Below are 22,761 nucleotides of genomic sequence, written 5' to 3'. Positions count from 1 at the left end.
CACTTCGTTTCTACTTGCCGCCTTTAACCACCTCGAGTTCATGGTATATACTAGTTCACTGTATTCATGGCACTGCGGCCCAACGCTCGCTAAACCTTTCTAAAACCTAGGAGGTTACGCCCAGCGAGTATAACGTAGCAATACTTTCTCGTTTTCCGTGCGTTGTTGAACAATAAAAAGTTCGCAGCACTAGCGTTATCTAAAAGCCAAATTCTCCTCTCTCTCTCATTCCCCCTTAGCAGTCATTGGCATGTACATTGAGCATTATATTTTATTGTTCAACAACGCACCGAAGAAATCTCTCACCAGCACCAGCTTGGAGGTCAAAATGTTATACTTGTTAAACACTACTACAGCGGCTACAAGAGACGAACAGGTGCCGCTATAAAAAACTTCGCCCGGTTGAGTCGGTTGAGTTCTCAGCGCCTGAGTATGTCGCTGACGTTTATTCAGATTTACACGAGAACTGTATTGCTTGTCGCGAAATGCACACTTGCTAAATACATTCAGCATCTATCAGATTAGGACGCACGTTAAACAACCACAGGTGTTTAAATTTCCGCAGCCCTCTACTATGGCATCTCTTGGTGGTTTTGGGACGTTGAACCTCCCATACCATTTACTTTCCCCATGTCAACTTATTGACAAGCATGACAAATTTATCGTGTAATGAAGATAGGAGCTGAAAGTGTTCGTGGGGATGCGCTTCGTAGACGAAGTGCAATTATCAAGGTGCATTGTGCCGTCAGACTTTATCATATAGAACTTATCTGACAATTTTATATACAAAGCTCACCTTTGACAAGTATTTTGAATTTTATATACGAAGCTCTCTTTTTTAAAAAGAAACATAGACCGTAAGCATTAACCGCATACCAGAGGCTTTATTTTGAAGGACGTTTATTTTGAAGGACAAATTTTATTGTGAAGTACGTACGTATATATACTCACAAAAGACAAATATGTTGGAACTCACAATGGCCATGCGCGAAAATCTACAATTTTAGGACCTTTTTGACGAAGCGCGGGAAAGGAACTGCTGACGCGGTTTATACCTCATCAAGAAATCCTCTCTTCCTCAATAATCTCCCTGTTCATTTTATTTCTGTTTTTACCAACCATCACAGTAACATGTGCGACGTCACTCACAACGCAGCCAATGCGCGTGCTTGGGTGCGACGCTGCGAACGACGTAAGCGATAACACAGCCAATGGAGACCGTATTTCGCATCGACTGGGGCATCTAGAGAGTGGGCATTAATTGTGGAAGTGCTGTGGTGGCACAACTTGCTGGCACAAGGTGTCACCAGTAATAAGGACAAGTAAATTGAGTATCTATCGCGCGTGCTTTGATTCTTGCCGATATCACAGGGCAATTGGTTTCCCATAGGTATTTCAATGGGGGCACCGCCAAGTACACTTCACGATGTGTAAAAAAGTCCTCTCGGAGATGGGAAAAGTAGTCGCGCAGCTTAAAGTAGCCCTATACCGTAGTCACTGCCATGCTATACTGTAGTCACTACATCAAACATACTCCTGGTGTTAGTTGTAACATGAAAACCGTGCGCTTTCTCGTAGGATGCGGCGCGGAACTGGTGGCATTTCTTAGCCGTACTCGACGAGTGTGTCTACACATGAAGGCATTCCCTTTGCACTGCAGCGAATGACCACAGCTCACAGCGATTAATGCCAAGCCTTTATTGGATAATCATAACTGGCTCACGTACCACGCGTGAACGTTCATCGCAAGGACTATTTTATCAGAAATCACGCTATTCGATCGCTGTTAGTTTTGGTGGTATACCTTACTGGTCAGTAAGGCAACTCCACTCTTCTTGACACCCAACAACCTCGATGTATTCTAGTGCTGGCATTTCCACAAGCTGCTATGATGCGCTTCTCTATGCAGTGCACGCATTCAGTTTCATTCCTTGGGAATGGTACGAGACGGCTACTACGTTCAGAATACAGACGAAACCTTCATATTTGCGCTCTCACTACTGGCCATTTAGACGGAAGCTGCTACAATCATGGCCGACCTTTGTTTTGTTGCAACTATTTCTGTTTTGCCATAAAAAATGAGCCAGTCTGGTACCGAGGTTCCTCTAAATGATAATAATTTTCGATTGCATGCCACTAGTGTCTGTACCACGCTGTTGTTTAGAAACACGCTCAACTAAACAAAATATAGTCATAAAAACGATGCCATGAAACGTAGCACGCGAAAGTCGCGCAAAATGACGTTAACCGAGATGGTTCATGAAGGAAGGCTTAACGTATGCCGTTCGTTATGTAAATTGCTTCATACCGAATCTCGTACCGCATCTTCTTGCAATCTCTATATAGGCGGAAAACAAGAAACTAACATTCTCGAGGGATTGCTGCGTGCCCGAGAAGTAGCGTCTCGACATGGACATATTTCAAGTCAACCTACATGAATTACACGCCTGCTTAGTGCTTGCCGGCCGGCAGACAAAAAATGTCTTCATTGCGCGCGTCCGGAAATGAGCGATGCAGGATGAAAAAAAAAGTGAAAGACTGGCGGTGGTGGATGAGAACAAAAGGACGCCTCGCTGTTGACGCCGTGACAGGCCGGCCGGCTTCGTTCGCAGCGGGAGGCCCCGAACTCAAGCAGACCAAGGTGGCAATGAGCCGGATTTTCTGGGTGGTGTGCTTCAAGTGTCCAAGCTGCGACAACGTGCCACTTCAAGAAGCTGCTGGGGTCGATGAGCGGGGTGCGTCACTTGTGCCAAGATGAGAAGAATTTGTAATTGAAATAGAAAATAGCAGTGGTAGGGGATGGCAACGTATTTCATGTACGCTTACTAATGGAAGCATGATAATCCCTAGTTGCTGCATAATAAAGAACAATTTCCGTAGTGACCGAGAGTGATTAGACGAGGCCAGTCCTAACAGGTCTAACGTTTCTGCAAATGGACGTTACTTAGTCAGGGCACGAAGAGAGTCATTAGCCTACGAAGACAATTTCCCTCGTTGGAACAGGTACATCCCTAGTCGGACCCGTTCATGACCTCGTCTTTAAGTTCACGTGAAGCTTAGTTTTTGTTGGTCTTTCAGCAGTCGTTGCTTGAGAACTGTTTCTCGGCTGGCAAAGGGAGACCTTGATTCCTATTTTTATGGCTGCTACTCTTGCCCTTACCTTAGTCAGTAGATGCTGGAGGCGGCGTTTGAAGTATACCTGTGTGTTGTTGTCGGCGTGTCACCACGAAGTCTCTGTTGCGATCAGCGATGCCTCATATCTGCCGATGCGTTGCGATTTTCAGTGACTGCCTGAGTCAAAGATTATACTGAAGTTTCAGGGATGCTGTGCAATACTGATTCAATAACTGAAAAAAGAATTGACAGTGGCATTTTCTTGATTTTTTCATTGATTTTTTCTGTGAGGGACTTCGCAACACACATTGGAGCTTGCTGGGTATAACGTCTTTATTGAAACAAAAGACACGTTGCCAAACTGGCATAAAGAAAACAAAAAATAAATGGAGACTGAAGGCTTAGAGCCCGGCGTATGATTTCCGCTTTACGCCGATTTCCTACAAGTCGACCCATCGCGAATACATCGCAGGCTTGTGCAAGTTTACGAAGGGGCATCGGGCTTTTTTTTTTTTTTTCGCTCGCGTCACTTCGTATTCGAGAATTCCAACTCTCGAGGGGAGACTGACGCAGGGCGTTTCCCTCTCAAGGAACACAAAGTCTGCTACTATACGTGGCACTGCCGTGATTTGACGATAGATGAGTACACGAGGGAACGGCGACGACAGCACTAATCGGGGCACGCGGCGTTAGTGTACTAGGCGTCGCGTTGGGGAATTCGGCGGCAAGCTAAGCTCTTCAACACCCCGGTGCGCTGATGCCATGCTTTGGCTGCTATCAACGCGAGACTGCATGCATTCGTACTGTGCTGGAACTCCAGTCTTTGTTGGAAGTTTTGTGGGTTAGGAGCCCATTGGACTTTAAGGGACATGTGTGGGGAAAGGAGAAATATTTGACGCAATACATCATGAGTGACACTTTCTTTGATTAATAAATAGTTAAAGAAACCTCAGAGTCCGAAAATTTTTTTCTTTTCTTTCTTATACACTTTCTTCTGAACCTTGTCTATTTTCACGTCACTTTCGTTTCTGTGTAGATTTTCGTGAAGAGGCAAGAAGCACACTTAATTGAGCACGAACCAAGTGTAGCTCGAACAGAACGAATGCAGACAAAGTGGTAATTAACAAGAACTTGAAGCGCGTCAAGCAATGGCGCTTCATTCTCTTTCTTGAATGACTTCGATGAAGGGGCCGGTCCGGTGGTGACTCCCGCAGTACGATGGCTTAGAAACAACGCTGCCGTTGTGGGTGCTGAATGCTTAGCGTACAGAGCCAACAAGTACAAGTGAAAGGAGGTGCTACTTGGTCACGCGTTGGTTGATGCGTTTCTGTACTACATCGGGTACTCTGCGTGAGCAAAACGCTAAGCACTGGCTCACGAAAAACAAAAACTAGCTTGCCTTTCTCGTCAGTTGCAAATGAAATGAATGCATAATCAGCTTGGAATCGAGTTTTTGTTACTGCGAGAAACGCGCGGTGCTGCCCGACATGGTTTGCGACAACGGCTTACTCATCAGGGGATTAAAGTGACGTCGCTTTCTATATTTTTTATTTGGACCACGCTCTTATTGTGCACAGTGCCTTACACTTACTTGACACCGATTTCGATGCTTTGATGAAACATACTTGGTGTTTTACTAATGACACGTGTATGGCCAGGCTACCACTGTTTCCTCAATCGATATTTTTGAAGGGTATCAAGCCAGATGGTTCGGTTAGGAACAAATAATGTCTTTAAGTTAGACTTCAGTCGCAGTTTCTGCGTCATGTAGCGCTGTGATGATTATCTCGTAGCACAAGTAATACTACTATTACTATACCTATCGTTGCGACGCCAAACAACGCTTTAAGCTTGTCACGATCATGCTGTGAACACTGCAATTGTACGCAAACTGTAACTGCTGTCATTTGAACGTCCTCGAGTTGATTGACAAAGGAAACATGTAGGCGCTTTGACATAACGACGAACTCAGTAATGAAGGCGGATGTACAATGTCAAATTTTATGAAAGGGAACACGGGAGCGCATGGCCTGTGTGCTGCGGTGGCTGCTGGCAGCGCATTCAAGCGGGAGCGAGAGCAAGCACAGCCTATTTTCGCGTCTTCTCGCTGGGAGCAAAACGAGCAACCGCTGGTGATATGGAACCAGCGACATGACTGCAACCCCCTCCCCCTTCCAGAAGATTATGCAAGAGGCCGGTAATTGACTTGAAGAAGGAGGGGGGGAGTAGGAGGCTTGCTGCTGGTTCCATATCACCAGCGGTTGCTTGTTTTGCTCGCTACGAGAAGGCGCGAAAAGAGGCTGTGCTTGCTCTCGCTCCCGCTTGAACGCGCTGCTAGCAGCCGCCGGAGCATGCAGGCCACGCGCTGCCATGTTCCCTTTAATACAAATTGACTCTGTTCATCGACCGAACGAGTATTTCAAAGAGTGATTTATGAAGAGCTTTCAAATATAACAACAATAATGGGTTAGAGAACTGATCGCGCTGACCATTTTATTACCACAAACCTTATATTGTTTTTTTTTCGACAACAACGTGACACACGGCAGGTTTCATCTTTCACGCACAATGAGAGAACACTGATTGCTTGTTGATGCCTAAGCATACCGTGAACATTTGGCTGCCCGATAGGTTAGCCGATAAGAACGGCATACTTATGGTGGTTATGGACATTCTAGATATCAGCAAGAAAGAGAGGCTGTAAGCTGTGCTAGACTCCGTGGATTACTCTACACAAGTCAGGACAGTCTAGCTTTTTCTTTTTTCGTTTGCATCATTCGATCCAATACACTGCATTTGGTACGCCGTTACAACAGAAACGCGTCCATTGGTAGCGCTCCGGCATGAGTGGAAACATAGAAGGAAGGATCTGGGATGCTCTGGGATCTTTCTTCTCTGCCGTCCTCCAGTACGGCGTCAAAATCACTGAACTTTTCTGTGTGGTTCCGGGCACCTGCAAAAATGTAGAGATGCAGACAGGTCTGAGCAGACTGTTCATGCATACAACACAGCTTTTTACCCAATAGATAAAACTGTATAACATCAAAAAAGGCAGTGAAAACTAGTGCTTAATTTCACAGACCCCCGTGAACCGGTAAGAAAAATATGAATTCTTGAGGAACCTCTGCAAACGGTGTCTTGATCTCGCCAACTATCACCAAGATTATAAGGCGAAACCTTTTGATGTCTCGTCATATGCGAAATTCGAGCGGCGTTGGCGGCGTCAACACGAGTGAATCACCGCGTGATGACGTGACTGAGACGTCACACGGCATCGCTGCTTGGTCAAAGGTGGACCAATCGCGGAGGTAGTGGCGTTTAGCCAGGATTAACAAGGACACACCAGTGGAGGAGAAAAAGATGGCCAGCATGGGAGTATTTAGTTCCCCCTGTCTGAGCAAAAGTGCGCCAAGGAAGGTGTGCATAAGAGTGTCACGCAAAGAAGCCATGCGCACGCGAGAACATCAGGAAAACGCATGTTCCACGAAGAGCGTTACCGAAGAATTGTGGGATGGAAGAAAGCCCTCTAAAGTATGATTTGATGTAGCATTGTCGTGCGAACTATGTATGGATTGCAGTATGCTAGCCAACAATGATGTACCTTCTTGAGATCGCTGCATGTTAGCCCAATATAATAGTATTTTACGTTAACAGCTTCCCATACAGCCTTACTGTCCTTTATCGACCCCTTTGCTTCGCTTAGAGAAGCTAAGCGAATATACACAAGGGCAGACAGTGACGTCAAAATGGTCTCGCTAGGGACTTTTTGGCATGCGGCGGTGTAAAGTGGTCGCATGATTGATTGCTCGCTCGGTAGCGTGTGGCAGGCTGGCCTTCCGTTAAGTGTGCCCGCCTACGTTTTCAGAATGCCGGTGTCAGCAGCGAGATTCAAAGCAACGCTTCGCCTCAAAGGCGGAAGCCACGTGAAATCTTCTAATGGAGTGAGTTTGCTCTCTCGCGGCCGCTCCTTACGCCGAGAAAAAAGTAGTTCGGCGCTCGTGGTGGCGGGTGAAGTGTTTGTGAGAGATGAATGGGGCACATCCGCTTGTGGTCATGTAATGGGCCGTAACGGCAGTAAAGACAGTACGGTGTAAGCTAGGCCATCAGAACTTCACTTGTTGCCAACTTTTGCCGCGTCTGCGCAATGGAATGATGATGAGTAGCATGACAGTAAAGAAATTGAGCCCCATTCTGCTTCCACTTCTACATCATGATCCAGTCTCACGGCTATTCCTATATGGGTATACATGAAGCTCGCTTTGATTCCCCTGCACACTATAGAAATTATGATGTCATCTGTAATCGGCAATGGATTTTGTGAGAATATGGCGTGTTGAGGAAAGGACGAGCCACCGTGCCCCATGGCGAAGCCCACCCGATCGACCTCTTCTTTATTTCGAACACCGGTCTAATTCCCGATGATGATAGCGACTATCTTAGTAGTTCACACAATATTTAACATGGCACTTTTTTTAAAAAAAAGGTAGGAAAGTTAAATTGACGTTCGAATTTCAGAATGAAATATCTGAACATTGAGGAGTGGCTGTTGCCATCGCAAGGAAAGCGACCACCAACAATATAAAGATCCCTGTCACCAATAACCGGCAGATGTAAAACTTCGCATCTTCGAATGACACTGCGTTTCATTAATGGCGAATAGCTTCGCAAATATCCAGGTTTAATTTTTATTTTTGTTTTGTTTACGTCTTAATGCCGGCAGTTCATCGTTTATTGTCAGTCTTTTGTCACTGTCCCTGTCACATCGGTTTCGGAGAAGCAATATACGGTTCTGTTGAGAAGCGCATTTACGTCATCTTCGCTTGTTACTAAGTCGTCGGGATCTTACTGGAAAATTTATTTCTTGACTAACCCACGAAATTCGATGTTGTATTTTTAAACATACTTGAAAAAAAATGCTACAACAAAAATATCTGCGCGGTGCTGCAACCTGTTTAGCTGGGTGATTCCACGAGAGATCGACACGGGTCCAAAAGTTGATATTTTAGATTTGATTGAGTATTTTATATTTCGTGCACCTCTCACCAGGTAGCCCTAAAGTCAACTTAATTTTATGATTAACGGCATAACTTACGAGAAAAAAAAATATCAAACTTCACCAACAAGGAGGTACCAATTTCGTCACCTGTCATTTTTGAAAATTACAGGTGATATAAAAATACAAATATTTTTGTTTCAATGAAGATATTTTTTACATGAAATGCATGTCTAATGAAGAATGAATTCATATGGTTTCAAGTTTGTATACCTTAAGAAAATAGCTTTTAAGAATGTTTAATTTTGCGACAGTTTAAAGTAAGTTACGTATTCCCCCCTTTTTTTTTCTCCGAAAGTAATGCAAGCAGCGTTTTCAAGCTTGACACGTTTTAGGGACATAGTGTGTTCATTAGGTACATTAGTTATTGCTGCCGTAGGGCAAATTTAAATTTTTATATATTGCCTCAAATTTCTGATATTGGCAAAAGTGTACTCCACTGAAATTTGAATAATAAAAAAACACCATCTTGGATTTTTCTTAAAATCTCGTAAATAAACAACCGAAGGCCATCATACAGTAATATAGAAAAACATGTTGCATTATTTTGTTTTTAGGGACAATATTTGTGGTACTACTCAGAGCTTTTCGAGAATGCGCTCATAAGTTGAGAAACCTAGAAATTGGAACGGAAAAGCGGCAATGAGCTTCAAACGCGAGTAAACGTGACCGCATTTGGTGAAAAAAGGCTGTTTTACCAGATAGGAGTAACTATTTTGAACACGATATTCTACAGTATCTGAATTCACTCATACGTAGAGCTCTGAGACTTCTAATATGTGGTGCCTCTCCATTACAGACACACAGATGGAGCTGCTGTGACGTCTGCTCTCATTAAAGGTGAGAGACATAGGAACAGACGACAGATAAATCACTTTCGTGCTGCTGGTTTCACGCTAAGTCGCATTGCCAGTAATTTGAGCCTCAAGTAGCGTGGCGATGGCTGACCACTTCAGCCGGGATAGAGTTTTTTGTTCAGATTACCTCATGTTGCACAAAAAGAAAATACCTTATCAACGAAACTTCCGCAAGGTCGAAGACATCGGCCTGTTTGCCCTTCAGAAGCTTTTGCCGAAAGCTGCCCGTCATGCACATAACAACGACCACGTCTGCCAGAACTGCTTCAGACGCCTCAGAGATATGTTGTCTTCGTCTAATGGCTTCTCAGCTGAAACAGCTGATGAGTTTTTGCCGGAAGAAGAAAAAGGCAGAAGTCAAGAGCGGTGCGTAAACACGCCTGAAGCATTGTCACATATGCGACTGGAGAAGCTGCATGCGCAAAATAGCAAAGTTCATGCAGAGCCAAGACAACTTAGCAGCAATTCTACAGTAACCGTGAAATGCCACCGTAACGTGTGTAACCGCCACTTTCAACCATCAGATCTAAAATGCAGTGTGTGTGTGCCCAGTGGTTCAAGAACTTCAAGCAAGCCTATGAAGCGTGTTCTTCGTATCAAGAGCGCATGCGTTTGTTGACACTGTTGCCGAGCGACATAGAGCGCCGAAAACTCCAAGCGCTTATACCAAACTTGTCAGCTTACATGACATACAGATCCCGACGCTGGCGCGCAAAACGCGGGATATGGTTAGCACCAAATGCGGTAAAAAGGACACGGCTGAACCCAATGGGCGTCCAGGCAGCTATGGTTTACTACTCCAAAGATGAGTATAGCTGCTCTCGGCAGAGTCCCAACAAAAAAGATGTAGTATCTGTTATCATTGACGGAAAAAAGGAGCTTGTTTCGAAAAGGTTTATGACCCGTTCGGTGCGAGAGGCTTACCGTCTCTTTAGGGAAGCTAATCCGAACACGTCTATTGGGATCTCAAAGTTTTATTCACTGAGGCCGAAGTGGGTGCTTCTTGCACCACACCAAGAAGTGTGCCTTTGTATATACTGTGCTAATGCCACGGAGTGTGTTTCTGCCCTACAAGACGTCACCGATGGTGCCTACACGGCAGAATTCTTCAAAGAACTATGTCTTTGCAGCTCCCCTACAAGTGATTGTTTTTTAGGCCATTGTGACTATTGTGCTAAGGAGGACGCTCTGACAGCCACATGTTTAGGAATCCCTGAAGATATTGAGATAGCCTATGCAGTATGGGAAAATGGCGATCTAGTAAAAAAAAAAACAGCCCAGGCAAGTGCTTTTCTGCGAGAGCTAAGTCTATGGTTCGTGAAGTGGATTACCCATGATTATATAAGATATATTCAAGAATCAGCAATACGTTAGGCGAAGGAGAACCAAGAAAAAGAATCTTGCATTTTTCACTTTGATTTCGCCGAAAATTGGACAGCCCATATTACCGAATGAGGTACAGTCGTATCACTGGCACGCAAAAAATCCTGAATTAGTGTTGCAAAAATGAACTGTTTGCTGTCGGTTCGGGAGGTAGCTTTTAAAGAACTCTTCCCCCTCCTATGCCACACTGTTCTAATTTGTGAAGTAGTATATCATGTTGAACAGTGCCGAAAGATTTTGTGACGTGAATGAAGACATCAATTACTATCATGTTTTCGTCTAGGTAAAAGTAGACCATACCTGAACGAAATAGCTCTATAATTGAAGTTGATCAATTGTTTCAAAAACCCTGTAGGGTATTTGTTTGTACAGACTTTTGATCGAGAAAATTCAGTAGCTGTTTTGAATGAACTTTTTCGAACACCATATTTATGGCACTTAATGTAGATATCGGCCGGTAGTTTTGGGAAGTCTCCATTTTTGTGAATTCGAACCACCATTGCGAATTTTATCAAATCCGGTAACTTGACTAGCGAAATGCGCGATTAAAAATTTTTGCTAAAGGAATACATAGAATGTCTCATGGCCTGAAGGGCAGATTTTTTGGCGATATCACGGCATCGGACTCCATCGAAATGATTTCAGCTCCCTTAAGTCAGTTTCTCTTTTTTTTTTCAATCACTGTACAAAACGAAACAAGGAAAACTTGAATATGTAAATTACTGTGGGACCGGCCCGTTGAACCCATTTTTCGTGTAGCACTTTTTTGCCGCATCTACAGTTTTCGCCGAACGGACATTCGGAAGAGCGTTGCCAAATGACATGATGTTCGCCGAAGGAATGCCCGATCGCGTGAGAACCTTCGCCTAAACAGACTTATGTGGAATAGAAGTGCATGAATAGGAAGTAGGCCTGTATGGAGCAAGTGTTTCGCTTTCGTTGGCTCTTGCTTATTCTGAATCATCATCAGGTCGCGTTTTGTTTGGATGCAGAACTCTATGGAAACGCCGTTGTATGAAAACATGCGAAGCAGGGCAGGTATAACACCGCTCGAGCACACACAAAAAATAGGGCAGTTTGAATGCATTTCTAGCTATATGCATAAATTTACATGAGATTTGAATATTCAATGAAGCTTTATTTTCTAAGCCATTGTGTGTCTGCACGTGCCTGTGGATGCATGTGCCGTCCGCGTTGTCGCTTCTCACGCTAAGCCGCAGCACCCGTGCCACATCGTCAAGCATTCAAGCAACTACAGCTTTAATGAAGTCAACACGAGTCATTTTATTACCCATGTCAAAGAGACGACAGCAATTGCGCCTCGAAACGTGATAGTGGCATATCTTCACTAAAACGTACTGACCGTGTTCGCATTTTCTAACAAGAGCTATTAGCAGAAGGAAACGTCGTCTCAGGAAATTGAGTATTTCTGTTATAAGCGGAGTTCGCTCGCCATAGTAGCTCACCTAACCAATGTTTCCAGCCGTTCATTCGCTGTTATCTTCAGAGAAGAAAAAAGAAATGTAGAAATAGCTGCAACTTTTACATTTAACTAAAATGAAGCGCCCGCGTTCAGAAACAAGAAATGTGCGAAGTAATCCACTGCTGCTTCAAGAAAACGGATGAAAGCCGTGAATGCAGTGTTGCTACACCTCCAACTCGTGAATCCGTCTTGTACAGTAAAGTCTCAAAGTAGTTGCCACAATTATCCCGCGTCAGTATAGTGGTGTGGAGCTGCTTTGAAACTCCATCTCGTCACTTGAAAAGGCGAGCGTGCATCAATCTTGCTTCGCACTTTTTGAAATAAAAATACTTTCTTCGTAACTTTTGCTTAGGCTAGAACAAGTCCAAGGAATAATTTCGATTTTGTGGCTTTGTGGTGCCGAAATCTCCATTTGATTCTGAGGCACGCCGATAAGCGGGGCACTCGACCAATTCCGACCTCCGGGATTTCTCAAATGTGCATCCTAATATGCACGCGGGAGCATCTTTTGCATTTTGCCTCGTTCGAAATGCAGCTACCATCTGATTAAACCCGCTATCTTCAGTTCGGCTGAGTGAAGGCTTCTAAGCGTCCCATGTGTATATATATATAGCACATGTCATCATGGTGGGCCTGTTTCTGTGGACCAAATTTAGTTCTTAAGGACTTGTAAACTTGCTTGACGAGAGTGTCTGAAAGCAACGCTAAGAAGTAGAACAAAAGAAATCGGGCTGGTAGTTTTTCGGTAACTCTGATTGCCATGATCGAACTGCGTCTTCAAAGTGGTGGGATATTTTCTGCGCGTTGTCCATTGCCTGCTTACGTGCTTACCCTACCCAACTGAGCGGGGAAATTGGGAACGCCGATAGGGTACTGGCAATTTCTGAAATCAGCATTGCCAGAATAATCACTTACAATTTGCGCCTTCGTGTGGTTAGTTGTGCTACATCTGCGTTATCATCCTCTATTTTCTTCACCACGGAAATCGGTACTGTTTAAATACTTCTAAATCTGGTATATTTAGTGGCGTAGTGTATGTTGTAGTATTCTGTTACTGATTGAGAAACTACACTTGGCTGGTGTCGGTATTAGGCTGCTCAGCTGGTGACCCGAAGGTTGCAGGTTCGATGCCGGCCGCGCCTTTCGGTGGAGGCCAGCACGCGTTACAGAGCACCAGATAATCTAGATAATCATAGCGTGGTTCTGGGACGTTAATATTACTTATTGATTGAAATGTTTTATTTGTTGCAGTACAAGCAATTGCGTTAGGTATCATTAATTCTCTGATCTTGAGTTCAAATTTATACAACCACGTGAGAACTACATGAAAACACATTGTAGACGTGGTTTGGTGCAAAGAGGAAAAAAAAAAACATGCTGTCACAGCCTGATTGCCTTCTTCACTAAAAAACAAACAAACAGAAGTTACAAAGTTATAAAAACAGGCATGTTGCCCATGACAGTAAATAATAAAATAACTGTGAGATATGTACAAAAACATTCATAAAAATGATTAAAAAGTACGAAGTTAGAAAGGGGACACCAAATGAAGCTCAAGATCGTAAAGTACAGCAAGATTGCCGCCCATCTCTACTCGAAAACCGATCTTTCTCTTTCCTCGAAGTCTTCTTTCCTTCAAAGGTATTTCATATAAATTGGGCTGATAGTTTGTGCTTGCAAGGTCCACTTCGTTTCGTGTTTTCTCCTTAACATAATATTTCGCAGTAACTGTAGCGCAGTTTTGAAAATGAACATCCAGTGTATTATGTTTGTGAAAATTGTCGCTTGAAAGAAGATGGAAATAAATCTGTAGTTAAAGCGAACTGCCATATCTAAACGGACGTTAGGCGCTCTCTCTTTCAATAGGATTACAGAATTGGTCCTTCAAGTTGCTGCTTGTTCAACCTCATCGATAGTCCTTTATGGTAGATGTATCTGTTGAACGTCTAGTTTGGAGACGACTAGATATTGATGATAGCGAGAGCTGGCGGTGATATTTTATTTCAAAAAGATAAATTTTTCATGCATTAGACAGTTTCAGCTGAGCTTCATTGATGCTCTGTGAGAACAGTAGCCACAGAAGCGTTTATTTCGACAGTTTCGACCAGAGCCTGGTCAAAACTGTCGACTGAAAAGTTAGGTTTCTGACCAGCTTAAAATGACACACCACGCTATGACGAGCCCCGCCAATTCCGACCAACAGGGGCCTGGCAACGCAGAATTTCGCCTTCGTTTGCCACGGCCTGGATTGAACCAGTGACCTTCGGGTGAGCACCGTATATACCACAGCGACAGACTCAGGTCACCTGTCATGATCACACATTTTCCCCCTTCGTTATTCAATAAAGTTTATGCTAGTAACGGCTGGTAACCCAGATGCGGCTTTGGGTTTCTTCCCACCTTGAGTGACCCTGAGCTTGCATGTGTGAAGCGCTGTGTCAGAAGTGAGCATTCATTAGGTTCGAATCTTTTTCGTGCCACTCGCCTGATCGCTCAGCATATGTTGAGGCACTGGATGGGATGCAGCTTGCGCTGGCTCATGCAGCGGCTCAGACACTCGGACTCGCCCCGCTTTGGTAGGTTGAGCGACGCGGGGTCGTCGGGGTTCCGCCGTTGGCCGCCGAACCCTCCTGCGGCCGCCACCTGGGCCAGCGCCGCGTCCGAGGCGTCCACAGACGAGGAGGCCGCCCTGGTCGCGCCCCTGGGCCACGAGTATGGCATCTTGTCAGGCAGCACCAGCGGGAAGAGCAGGTTGAACAGGCGGCCAACTTCTTCCACGGCCACCTCCGGGTTGTATTCAGACGACACGCCTGCTGCTGCGAGCAAACAAAAAAGCATGTCTTCATTTTCAGGCATGCTCTGCGGCTCGTTTAGGAATATTATATTCTGAAGGAAGGGCGCCACCTTAAGGGTGCGTTCACACTTGGCCTCTAAAAGAGCAAAACCGGCGAAACTCTTAGGAAACTGGCTCGTTTAGCCGCCCGAGCAGCCGGAAAACCATGCCGCGCAGCTGGCGCGCATGAACTGCTCCCAGACCGATTTCCGCGCCACGCGCAACCGGATCTGGTTTCCGCTTCACAGCCTTGGCTGCGCTAGATCAAACCACGTGACCTAACCAGCTGGCCGGAGATTCAACATGGCGTCGCAGGGGTCGGTGGTGCCTCGCATCGACTCACATCGAAAATTGCCCGTGCAGCACGAAGAAGATTGATGGCCTCAACGAGGACGCGTTCATCGAGAGCTCTGGAAGTAGATGGCGCAGCGGCAGCGAGTCGGCATGCCCCAACATGTGTCACTTTTGTGTACAGCTGGTTGAAACCACTCCGCCGCTGCCGGTGCGTTCGCATGTGTCAGTTATACTGGCCTAACTCCCGAAACCTCCGGAAACGATGTTTCGATAGGCGTGAGCTGTTTTTTTTTTTTCACTAATTTGCGTCAATAACTCTCATACGAACTTTGTTTCTCAGAAAGCAGGCAAAATCGAAATAATTGTCAAGGTAGCGACGGCAACGGCGTCGGGATGGGGTAGAGAGAATGTGAAGACGTGCGCGGTCGTGGTTTTCGTGCTTCTCTGGCATTCTCATTTTCTCTTAACTTCCCAAGTGTTACCGTGGCCTAAGACTGGTTCCTTGCTGCGGATTACGGCACCAGCAGATCCGTGAGCCACTCATTAAGACGATAGTCTTTCTTGGGGACCTTCGGCGCAAAAATGTTGGTCTGTCTGTCTGTCTGTCTGTCTGTCTGCCTGCCTGTCTGTCTGTCTGTCTGTCTGTCTGTCTGTCTGTCTGTCTGTCCGCCCTTAACTGTACTCTAAACGGCGCCAAAGTGGCCAAACGATACCCCAAACGGCCGACCCCATTCGCAGCGCCTACCAATAATGCTCAAGATTCAGCGTTCATACTTGTGCAATTTTCAATTAAAAAGCAATTATTGCGCATATCTGAGGCACCATAACAACACGTCAAAATTCTGTATGTGTGTCTCTTACTGGAAAAGGCATACTGAAGTAATTATAAGGACCATAGCGTTTATCACGTTGCGCTGACCAGACAACGCTTGCACGAAAAGGCAAGGGTTTCCAATGCTTTCCTAAGACGACACGGTGGTGGCACCTACCCGTCGCCTTGCGTTCTACACTTTGCAACACCCGAGACGGGCGCACAAGGCGCACGCACTTCGTTTTCCAAAATAACTGACAGATGGCGCTCATGTCTCACGTGTGACGTGACTTTATGCGCTCGTTCGCCTCCACTACATGCTCGAGGCACTCTAACGCAGCGCCTCCAGTATACCATCCACCAATTTTCTTGCGCAGAACTTCCGATAAACGTTTTGTTCACTCTCTTCGACGCAAGACTATCGTCTTTCGACAACATTTGCAGTGTAACATGCAGATACGGGGCCAATTTTTTATTTACATTTCGCCTACGTCTTCCTATGATATTTCGTAGGTGGACAATGGTCACAACATTGCACTATCAGAAATAGATTCAACCAATCTACTATAGTTATTTCGAAGGAAACAATGAAGCGCTAATTAGACAAAAGTGCCCAAAATTTATAAAAACGAACATCATGATCATACATCTCAAGTGTCAGAACGCTTTGCAATGATAAAGCACCCTTGGTGATTATCCCACGTTGCTTGTGTTTGAAACACACTAATATTTAAAAAAGTTCATGCTCTACAGGTGACGCGTAAACAAAAAAAAATTGCCCGCAGCTTCCCTCGGGGGAACACTGAGGAGGATGCGGAGCATATAATTGGTTAACGGGGTGTTAAAGTGCGACTTACTTGGGTCGATGGCTAAATTGGTTAACGTGGTTGTGAAATGGGGTGTTAAATTGCGACTTACTTGGGTCGATGGCTAAATTGGTTAACGTGGTTGTAGGAGGGGGTGTTAAATGAGTGAACACGTACACACGTATGCGAAAGGGCGGCGCTGGTCGAAGGGACGTCGATCATTGTGTTTGTGGATTCGTTGGAATTCATTTCACTGCGACCTTGGACGTCGACGCGCCGTACAAACCAACCGACGAGCGGCAACTGAGCGAGCGAGCGCCGACCTTGAGTATATATACAGCACGACGGCGCATGCACTGTCAGCTGTTGAATGTTCTCGAAGCGCGACGCCACATGCGCGTCCACTGGAGAATCAGGAGAATTGTAGATGTCGAACGCGGTGTGTAGAGGAGGAAGGGTGCACAGATGGTGGAGGAGTGAAGCGCGCGCGGTGTGTAGAGGAGGAAGGGATGCACAGATGGTGGAAGAGTGGGCGACGGCACGACGGCGCATGCGCGCGCGTCAGCTGTCGAATGTTTGAGAAGCGGTGTGGACGGCGCGGACGACGCGGACGGCGCACTACAAGGCGCGAGTATAAGATGCTCTGCATCTAAAAGTAAATGTGCTTCGCGCCGGCAGAAAGCGGCTGAAGACTCCACCGTTTGAAACATGGTGCTGTCGTCGAGTAAGTTGACGTCAACATTCGTACTCGTTCCTCCTCAGCAACAAGAAGCATCGTGCACACGCAATACAATGATAACGCATGAATCATCGTTTGCTTGAATCTGAGAAGGGAGAGTAGAAATACCGACCGACGCTATCAAACGGTGCAGGAAAGCTGTGCGTATCTTCGCCAAATTATACTGTTGGCGTCCTAGATTTCACGATAATGGCATTTGAAAGCGTAAATGTTGCATTCAAATGCGTCTTTGATTCACGAGTAAGACGTCACCTACAATAACATAAACACTTCAGCCCACCTACAATCCTAAGTTTATAATTCGATAAAACTTAAAAACTGTAAGTTGATCCGACGTTTCAGGACCGATTCAGCCCCTTCTTAAAAGGTGACTGTTCACTCTTCAGCCGGATCCGCAGCTAGCAATTTTTTTTGTGTTTTCACCCTCTCTTTGGTCCTTTTGCCGTTGTTGTTGTTGTTTGAGGGGGGGGGGGGGCAGTTGGCGCACAAAAACGTCTCAACAATAGGACGATTCTTGTCGCGAACGAAAGAAGACCAACTGCCGAAAGAAAGATTCCTTGGGCTGGTCTACGAAATTCAATGCACAGGCTGCCAAGCCACTTACATCGGTGAAACAAAAAACTTCCACGAAAGGATATGGCATGAAAAATTGAATTGCTGCACAAACTTGAAGGAAAACAAGGGAGACAGGAAAGAGCGCGGACTACCAACTGTTTATTGTCGTTTCTTGAAGCCAATATATACGCATGCTAGGCTGCGCTTCCAAGATGCGCACAAAACCAAAGATGCCGCAAACAAAGCCGGCCCAAAACAAATCAAATAAAGATTTGATTGCCACCACAATGACAAAAGTGATAAAATGGCAAAATACAAAAGTGATACCCACCACAATCTAAACTGCGCATTCCCAAGGTGTGCGCTCATCTTTCTTTAAAATTTATCTTTTATTATTTATTGCACCAAGCATCAACAAAGGCGCGAAAAAATTGAAAACGTACTCTAGAGACTTATGTTTAAAAAAACACTAAAAAATAGCGCTTAGCACCGAATAAAACAATAAAATAACAATTTAACATTCACTCCAAGCAGCCCCAAGTGAGCAACACGAAGAAGCAGTACGCCGAGAGAGTAAAAAACTATAATAACATAAAAATTTACAAAACATTACGTAGCATCACATGGGAAATAAAACAAGAACACTAACGAACAAAACAAAAGAAGAGAAATGGAAGAGAACACAACGCAAGACGTTAGCCACAACATTACACATGACCATGTAGGAAGACCATTTCCCGGTCCGAAAGTGAAATTGAAGGCATGCTTATGCACTTGTCATTATATTGCCTGATAAAGTACGCTTGGATAATCTCCCTTTCGGTGTTTTGACGTGCCTTAGCCATGACTGACGCATTCTCAAACCGGGGGGTGACCCCGCATGTCCTACAATGGAAATCTAAATGACCACCATTTTTTCCTTTTACGGCAAGACTGTGCTCACGCAAGCGTTCGTAGAGGCAACGCCCCGTCTGCCCTATGTACACCCTCCCACACGACAAAGGGATCAGATATACAACAGCAAATACACACCTAATGAACACGTTCGCATGCTTTTTTGTGCATTTTGCCTTCTTCTGTTTAGTCATTAACGAACAGATCTGACGTAACTTTGTAGGCGCTGAAAACAGTACATCCACACCGTATCTATTAGCCACCTTTTTTACATTGTGGAAAACATTATGTAAGTAAGGCATAACATAAATAGGCCTCCTCTCCCTTCCTTCGACGCTTGGACCCCCGCCCTTGTATTTTTTAAGAAGGTATTCGCAAGCGCCATCTAAAAACTGCGCCGGGTATCCAGCTGCGCCTAGACGAGCTACCTGATTCTCGAAGCTTTCAAACATCAGATGAGGGCAAGACTTGTCGAGGGCTGCCGCACAAGCTGACAACACAATGCCCCTCTTAATCAACTTTGAGTGCGCGCTATCAAAAGGCAACAAGCCTTTCTTCGATCGCGGATTGTATTTGAAGCAGATGTGCTCCTTGGCAAACCTCAGCCGTAGGTTCAGAAACTGGATCTTATTTTCGACCGGCATTTCGTGCGTGAACTTCAGGCCACTGGAGTGTCTGTTGAAAATCTTAAGGAAACCTTTCACAACACCTTGTACCCATTCACATGGGACCTTCCCAAGCACGATAAGGTAGTCGTCCACATACCTGAAGGTGCGAACGACATCCAAATGGGACATCTCATCCTTCAGGCGTTGGTCGAAGGCTGCCAAGAATATGTCACTGAGAACAGGCACGACTGCAGAACCAATACAAATTCCAGCTTTTTGGACGTAGGTAGCCTCCTGGTGGCTGATTGCAGTGGACTCAAGGTAGAATTTCAAAAGTTCCAAAAAGTTATTCACGAAGATACCATGCTTGTTTTGGAAATTAACTTCACCGAATTCTTCGATTGCACTCCTGACAGCATCAAAAAGCGCGCCATGTGGAATTGAGTAAAAAAGTTCTTCCACATCAACAATAAACAGTTGGTAGTTTGCGCTCTTTCCTGTCTCCCTTGTTTTCTTTCAAGTTTGTGCAGTAATTCAATTATTCAAGTATGAACCAACTAGTCTGCAAAAAAGTATTGCTTCAGGATATGGCATCATCGAAACGACGAGCGTACCCTCAACGCTGCGCGAAACGCTCTCGCAGAACACGGCGAAAAGATGGACCATTGCATCAATTTTTAAGGCGTCCGGCTCATCGACGCGGAGGATAGCCTCACAAAAAGAGAGTTCTTAAAGTCCTGGCATATCCAAGCGAAATCTCAAAATGTTCACCTCTCAACTGCATCCTTACCTTTCGTATTCGCAACTTGCAGCTACGACAACAGGCGAAAGCCGTGATGTGATAGAACGAAAACTTTTCTGACGGCAGCGTGCCAGCCGTGGTTCGTCATCGTTCTGCCGCACAACTTGTTGCGCATGCGAGAACTGAAGTATGATAAATTTTGTTGGTGCGGGGTTGTGGAACCTTTCAGCTTAAATTATGGGCATATAATATAAGAGCAATCGTGTGTGCTGCGGGTTATAGTACTCAAGCCACACCGTGAAAGGCATCATAAATAAGCGTGCTTGGTTTTCTTTGCAGCTGTCGACGGAAAAAGTCATGGCTATCAAACTGTACATTTTGAAACTTGTCACAATAACAATGTAGTACCAGCGTGCACTTGAGGTCGGCTGATTCTGGGGACGCAACAGAATTGCTTAGATTAAAAAAAAAAACACGATATCATGAGTGATGAGACGCTGTAGTAAGCATTACGGGTTCATATCGACCACTTCGGGTTCTTTAAAGTACTCTTAAATTTTAGGACATGGTTTTTTTTTTCATTTAGATTTATCTAAATTTTACCGCCGTGGCCGGCAATCCAGCCCGTGCCACCGAACTCACCAGCACTGCACCTAGCGTGCTATGGTGGGTAATATTGAGACAACAGGCTTGTGCCTTCTTTTAGGGGCGAAGCTCCTTATAGCGGCACCCGTTCGACCCTCGTAGCCGCTGTAGTGTGTAACGAGTATAACATTTTGACCTCCAAAGTGGTGTCGATGACACATTTCTTCTGTGCGTTGTTGAACAATAAAAGATAGTGCTCAACGTACATGCCAATGGCTGCTAAGGGGGAATGAGAGACAGGAGCATTCGGCTTTTAGTTAACGCGCACGCTGCGATCCCCATTAGCAGCCATTGGCATGTACCTTGAGCACTATCTGACAAGAAAGGGTTGCTACGTTATACTCGCTGGGTGTAACCTCCTTAGTTTTAGAAAGGTTTAGCGAGCGTTGAGCCGCAGCGCCATGAATACAATATGAAACTAGTATATACCATGAACTCGAGGTGGTTAAAGGTAGGAAGTAGATACGAAGCGCAAGCCTAAGAAAGTAAAAGCCGAATTCTCCTGTCTCTCATTTCCCATTAGCAGCCATTCGCATGTACATTGAGCACTATCTGACAGGAAAAGGTTTCTACGTTATACTCGCTGGACGTAACCTCCTTGGTTTTAGAAATGTTTAGCGAGCGTTGGGCCACAGTGCCATGAATACAGTGAACTAGTATATGCCATGAACTCGAGGTGGTTAAAGGTGGGAAGTAGACCCGAAGCGCAAGCCGTAAGAAAGTGTACGTGCGCCTCTCGTTTAGTCCTTGGAATGTCCGTTGGATAGCGGTGCATCCATATGGGGAATATATGATGAAAAGATGCGAGATGGTGGTACTTGGAGTGTTAAATAGATGGCCGAACGGACACACAAACAGATGCATGAATGGACGCATGAACGGACGCAGGGCCGGATGCATGGACGAACGCAGGGATGGGCGCATGAACAGACGCACGCACGGACGGACGGGCGGATGGACCCATGGACGGTCACACATACGGACGGAAGCAAGAACGAATGGACGGTCGAATGCTTCGCCCCACTCCCCATCATTCACTCAGTGGATATGCTGCCATTTTTTTTAGGGTTGAAGCTCCTTAAGCTCTGGGCTGAGCGTCCCGTCGTAATCGTATGTAGCCACCTCTCGTTAGTTCTTGAACCGGCCGTAGAGGGCGGTCTTGTATACAAACGACGAAATGTATATACGCAGAAAAGTGCGAACGGTACGATTCTAGAGAACGCTACTTGTAGTTTGATGAATAATGAAAATGACAGCATATCCATGGTGTAAATGTTGATGAGTAGGGCGAAGCGTCTGTCAGTCCATCCGTGCTTTCGCCTGTCCGTTCATTCTTGCTTCCGTCCATCAGTGCGTTCATTGTGTACTTCCACCCCTGCGTCGGTCCGTCCTCTCATGCGTCGGTCCGTCCTCTCGTGCGTCCGTCCGTCGTCTCGTGCGTCCATCCGTACGTTCGTTCAATCGTCCGCCCGTGCTCCTGTTTGTCCATTCGTGCATCCTCTCATGCGTCAACCTGTCCGGCCATCCACTCGTGCATCCGTCCGTCCGTTCTTGCGTTCGTTCATGCATCCATCCGTCCGTCTGTGCGTTTGTCCATGCGTCCATCCGTGCTTCCATTCATCCGTCCATGCTTCCGTCCACTAGTCTGTCCATCCGCCCCTCCGCTTCGCCCCATTCGTCACCATTCACATGTTGGATATGCTGTCATTTTTAGGGGGAGGGAAGTTACGATAGTTTCCTAAAAAGAACAATGCTTTCGCGAGTGAAGAACAACACCCAACAGCTCACCGCAACTTGCGCAACATGTTACCCAGACGCCGCCACCGTCCGCGATTGAGTGCACGCCTGTCGAGGGAGCTCAAATTTCAGCAATGTGATTGATATTTCTAGTCTCATGCCTATGCCGAGATAAGCAAGCAGTTTTCTTCACACACATCGATCTGA

The 22,761-nt window shown here is 45.5% G+C and overlaps 1 protein-coding gene across 2 annotated transcripts in view; it reads right to left on the bottom strand.

The window, feature by feature from the left end:
* Positions 1-5,932: 5,932 nt before the first annotated feature.
* Positions 5,933-22,761, bottom strand: part of LOC119171352 (uncharacterized) — a 172,175-nt gene continuing 155,346 nt past the window's right edge. The window contains exons 2-3 of one of the 2 annotated variants that reach the window (XM_037422208.2): positions 14,376-14,706; positions 5,933-6,067 (exon numbers count right to left, since the gene is read on the bottom strand). In XM_037422208.2, coding sequence (XP_037278105.1) covers positions 14,384-14,706 — 323 coding nt within the window. In that variant the 3' untranslated portion in view covers positions 5,933-6,067; positions 14,376-14,383. The remainder of the gene's footprint in view (positions 6,068-14,375; positions 14,707-22,761) is intronic. The other variant, XM_075892134.1, reaches the window with a different exon arrangement.

Source organism: Rhipicephalus microplus, chromosome 4 (genome assembly GCF_043290135.1).
Source record: "Rhipicephalus microplus isolate Deutch F79 chromosome 4, USDA_Rmic, whole genome shotgun sequence".
Taxonomy (NCBI): Eukaryota; Metazoa; Arthropoda; class Arachnida; order Ixodida; family Ixodidae; genus Rhipicephalus; species Rhipicephalus microplus.
Note: the sequence above shows the minus strand (reverse complement) of the source record. Positions and strands in the feature narration are given on the sequence as shown.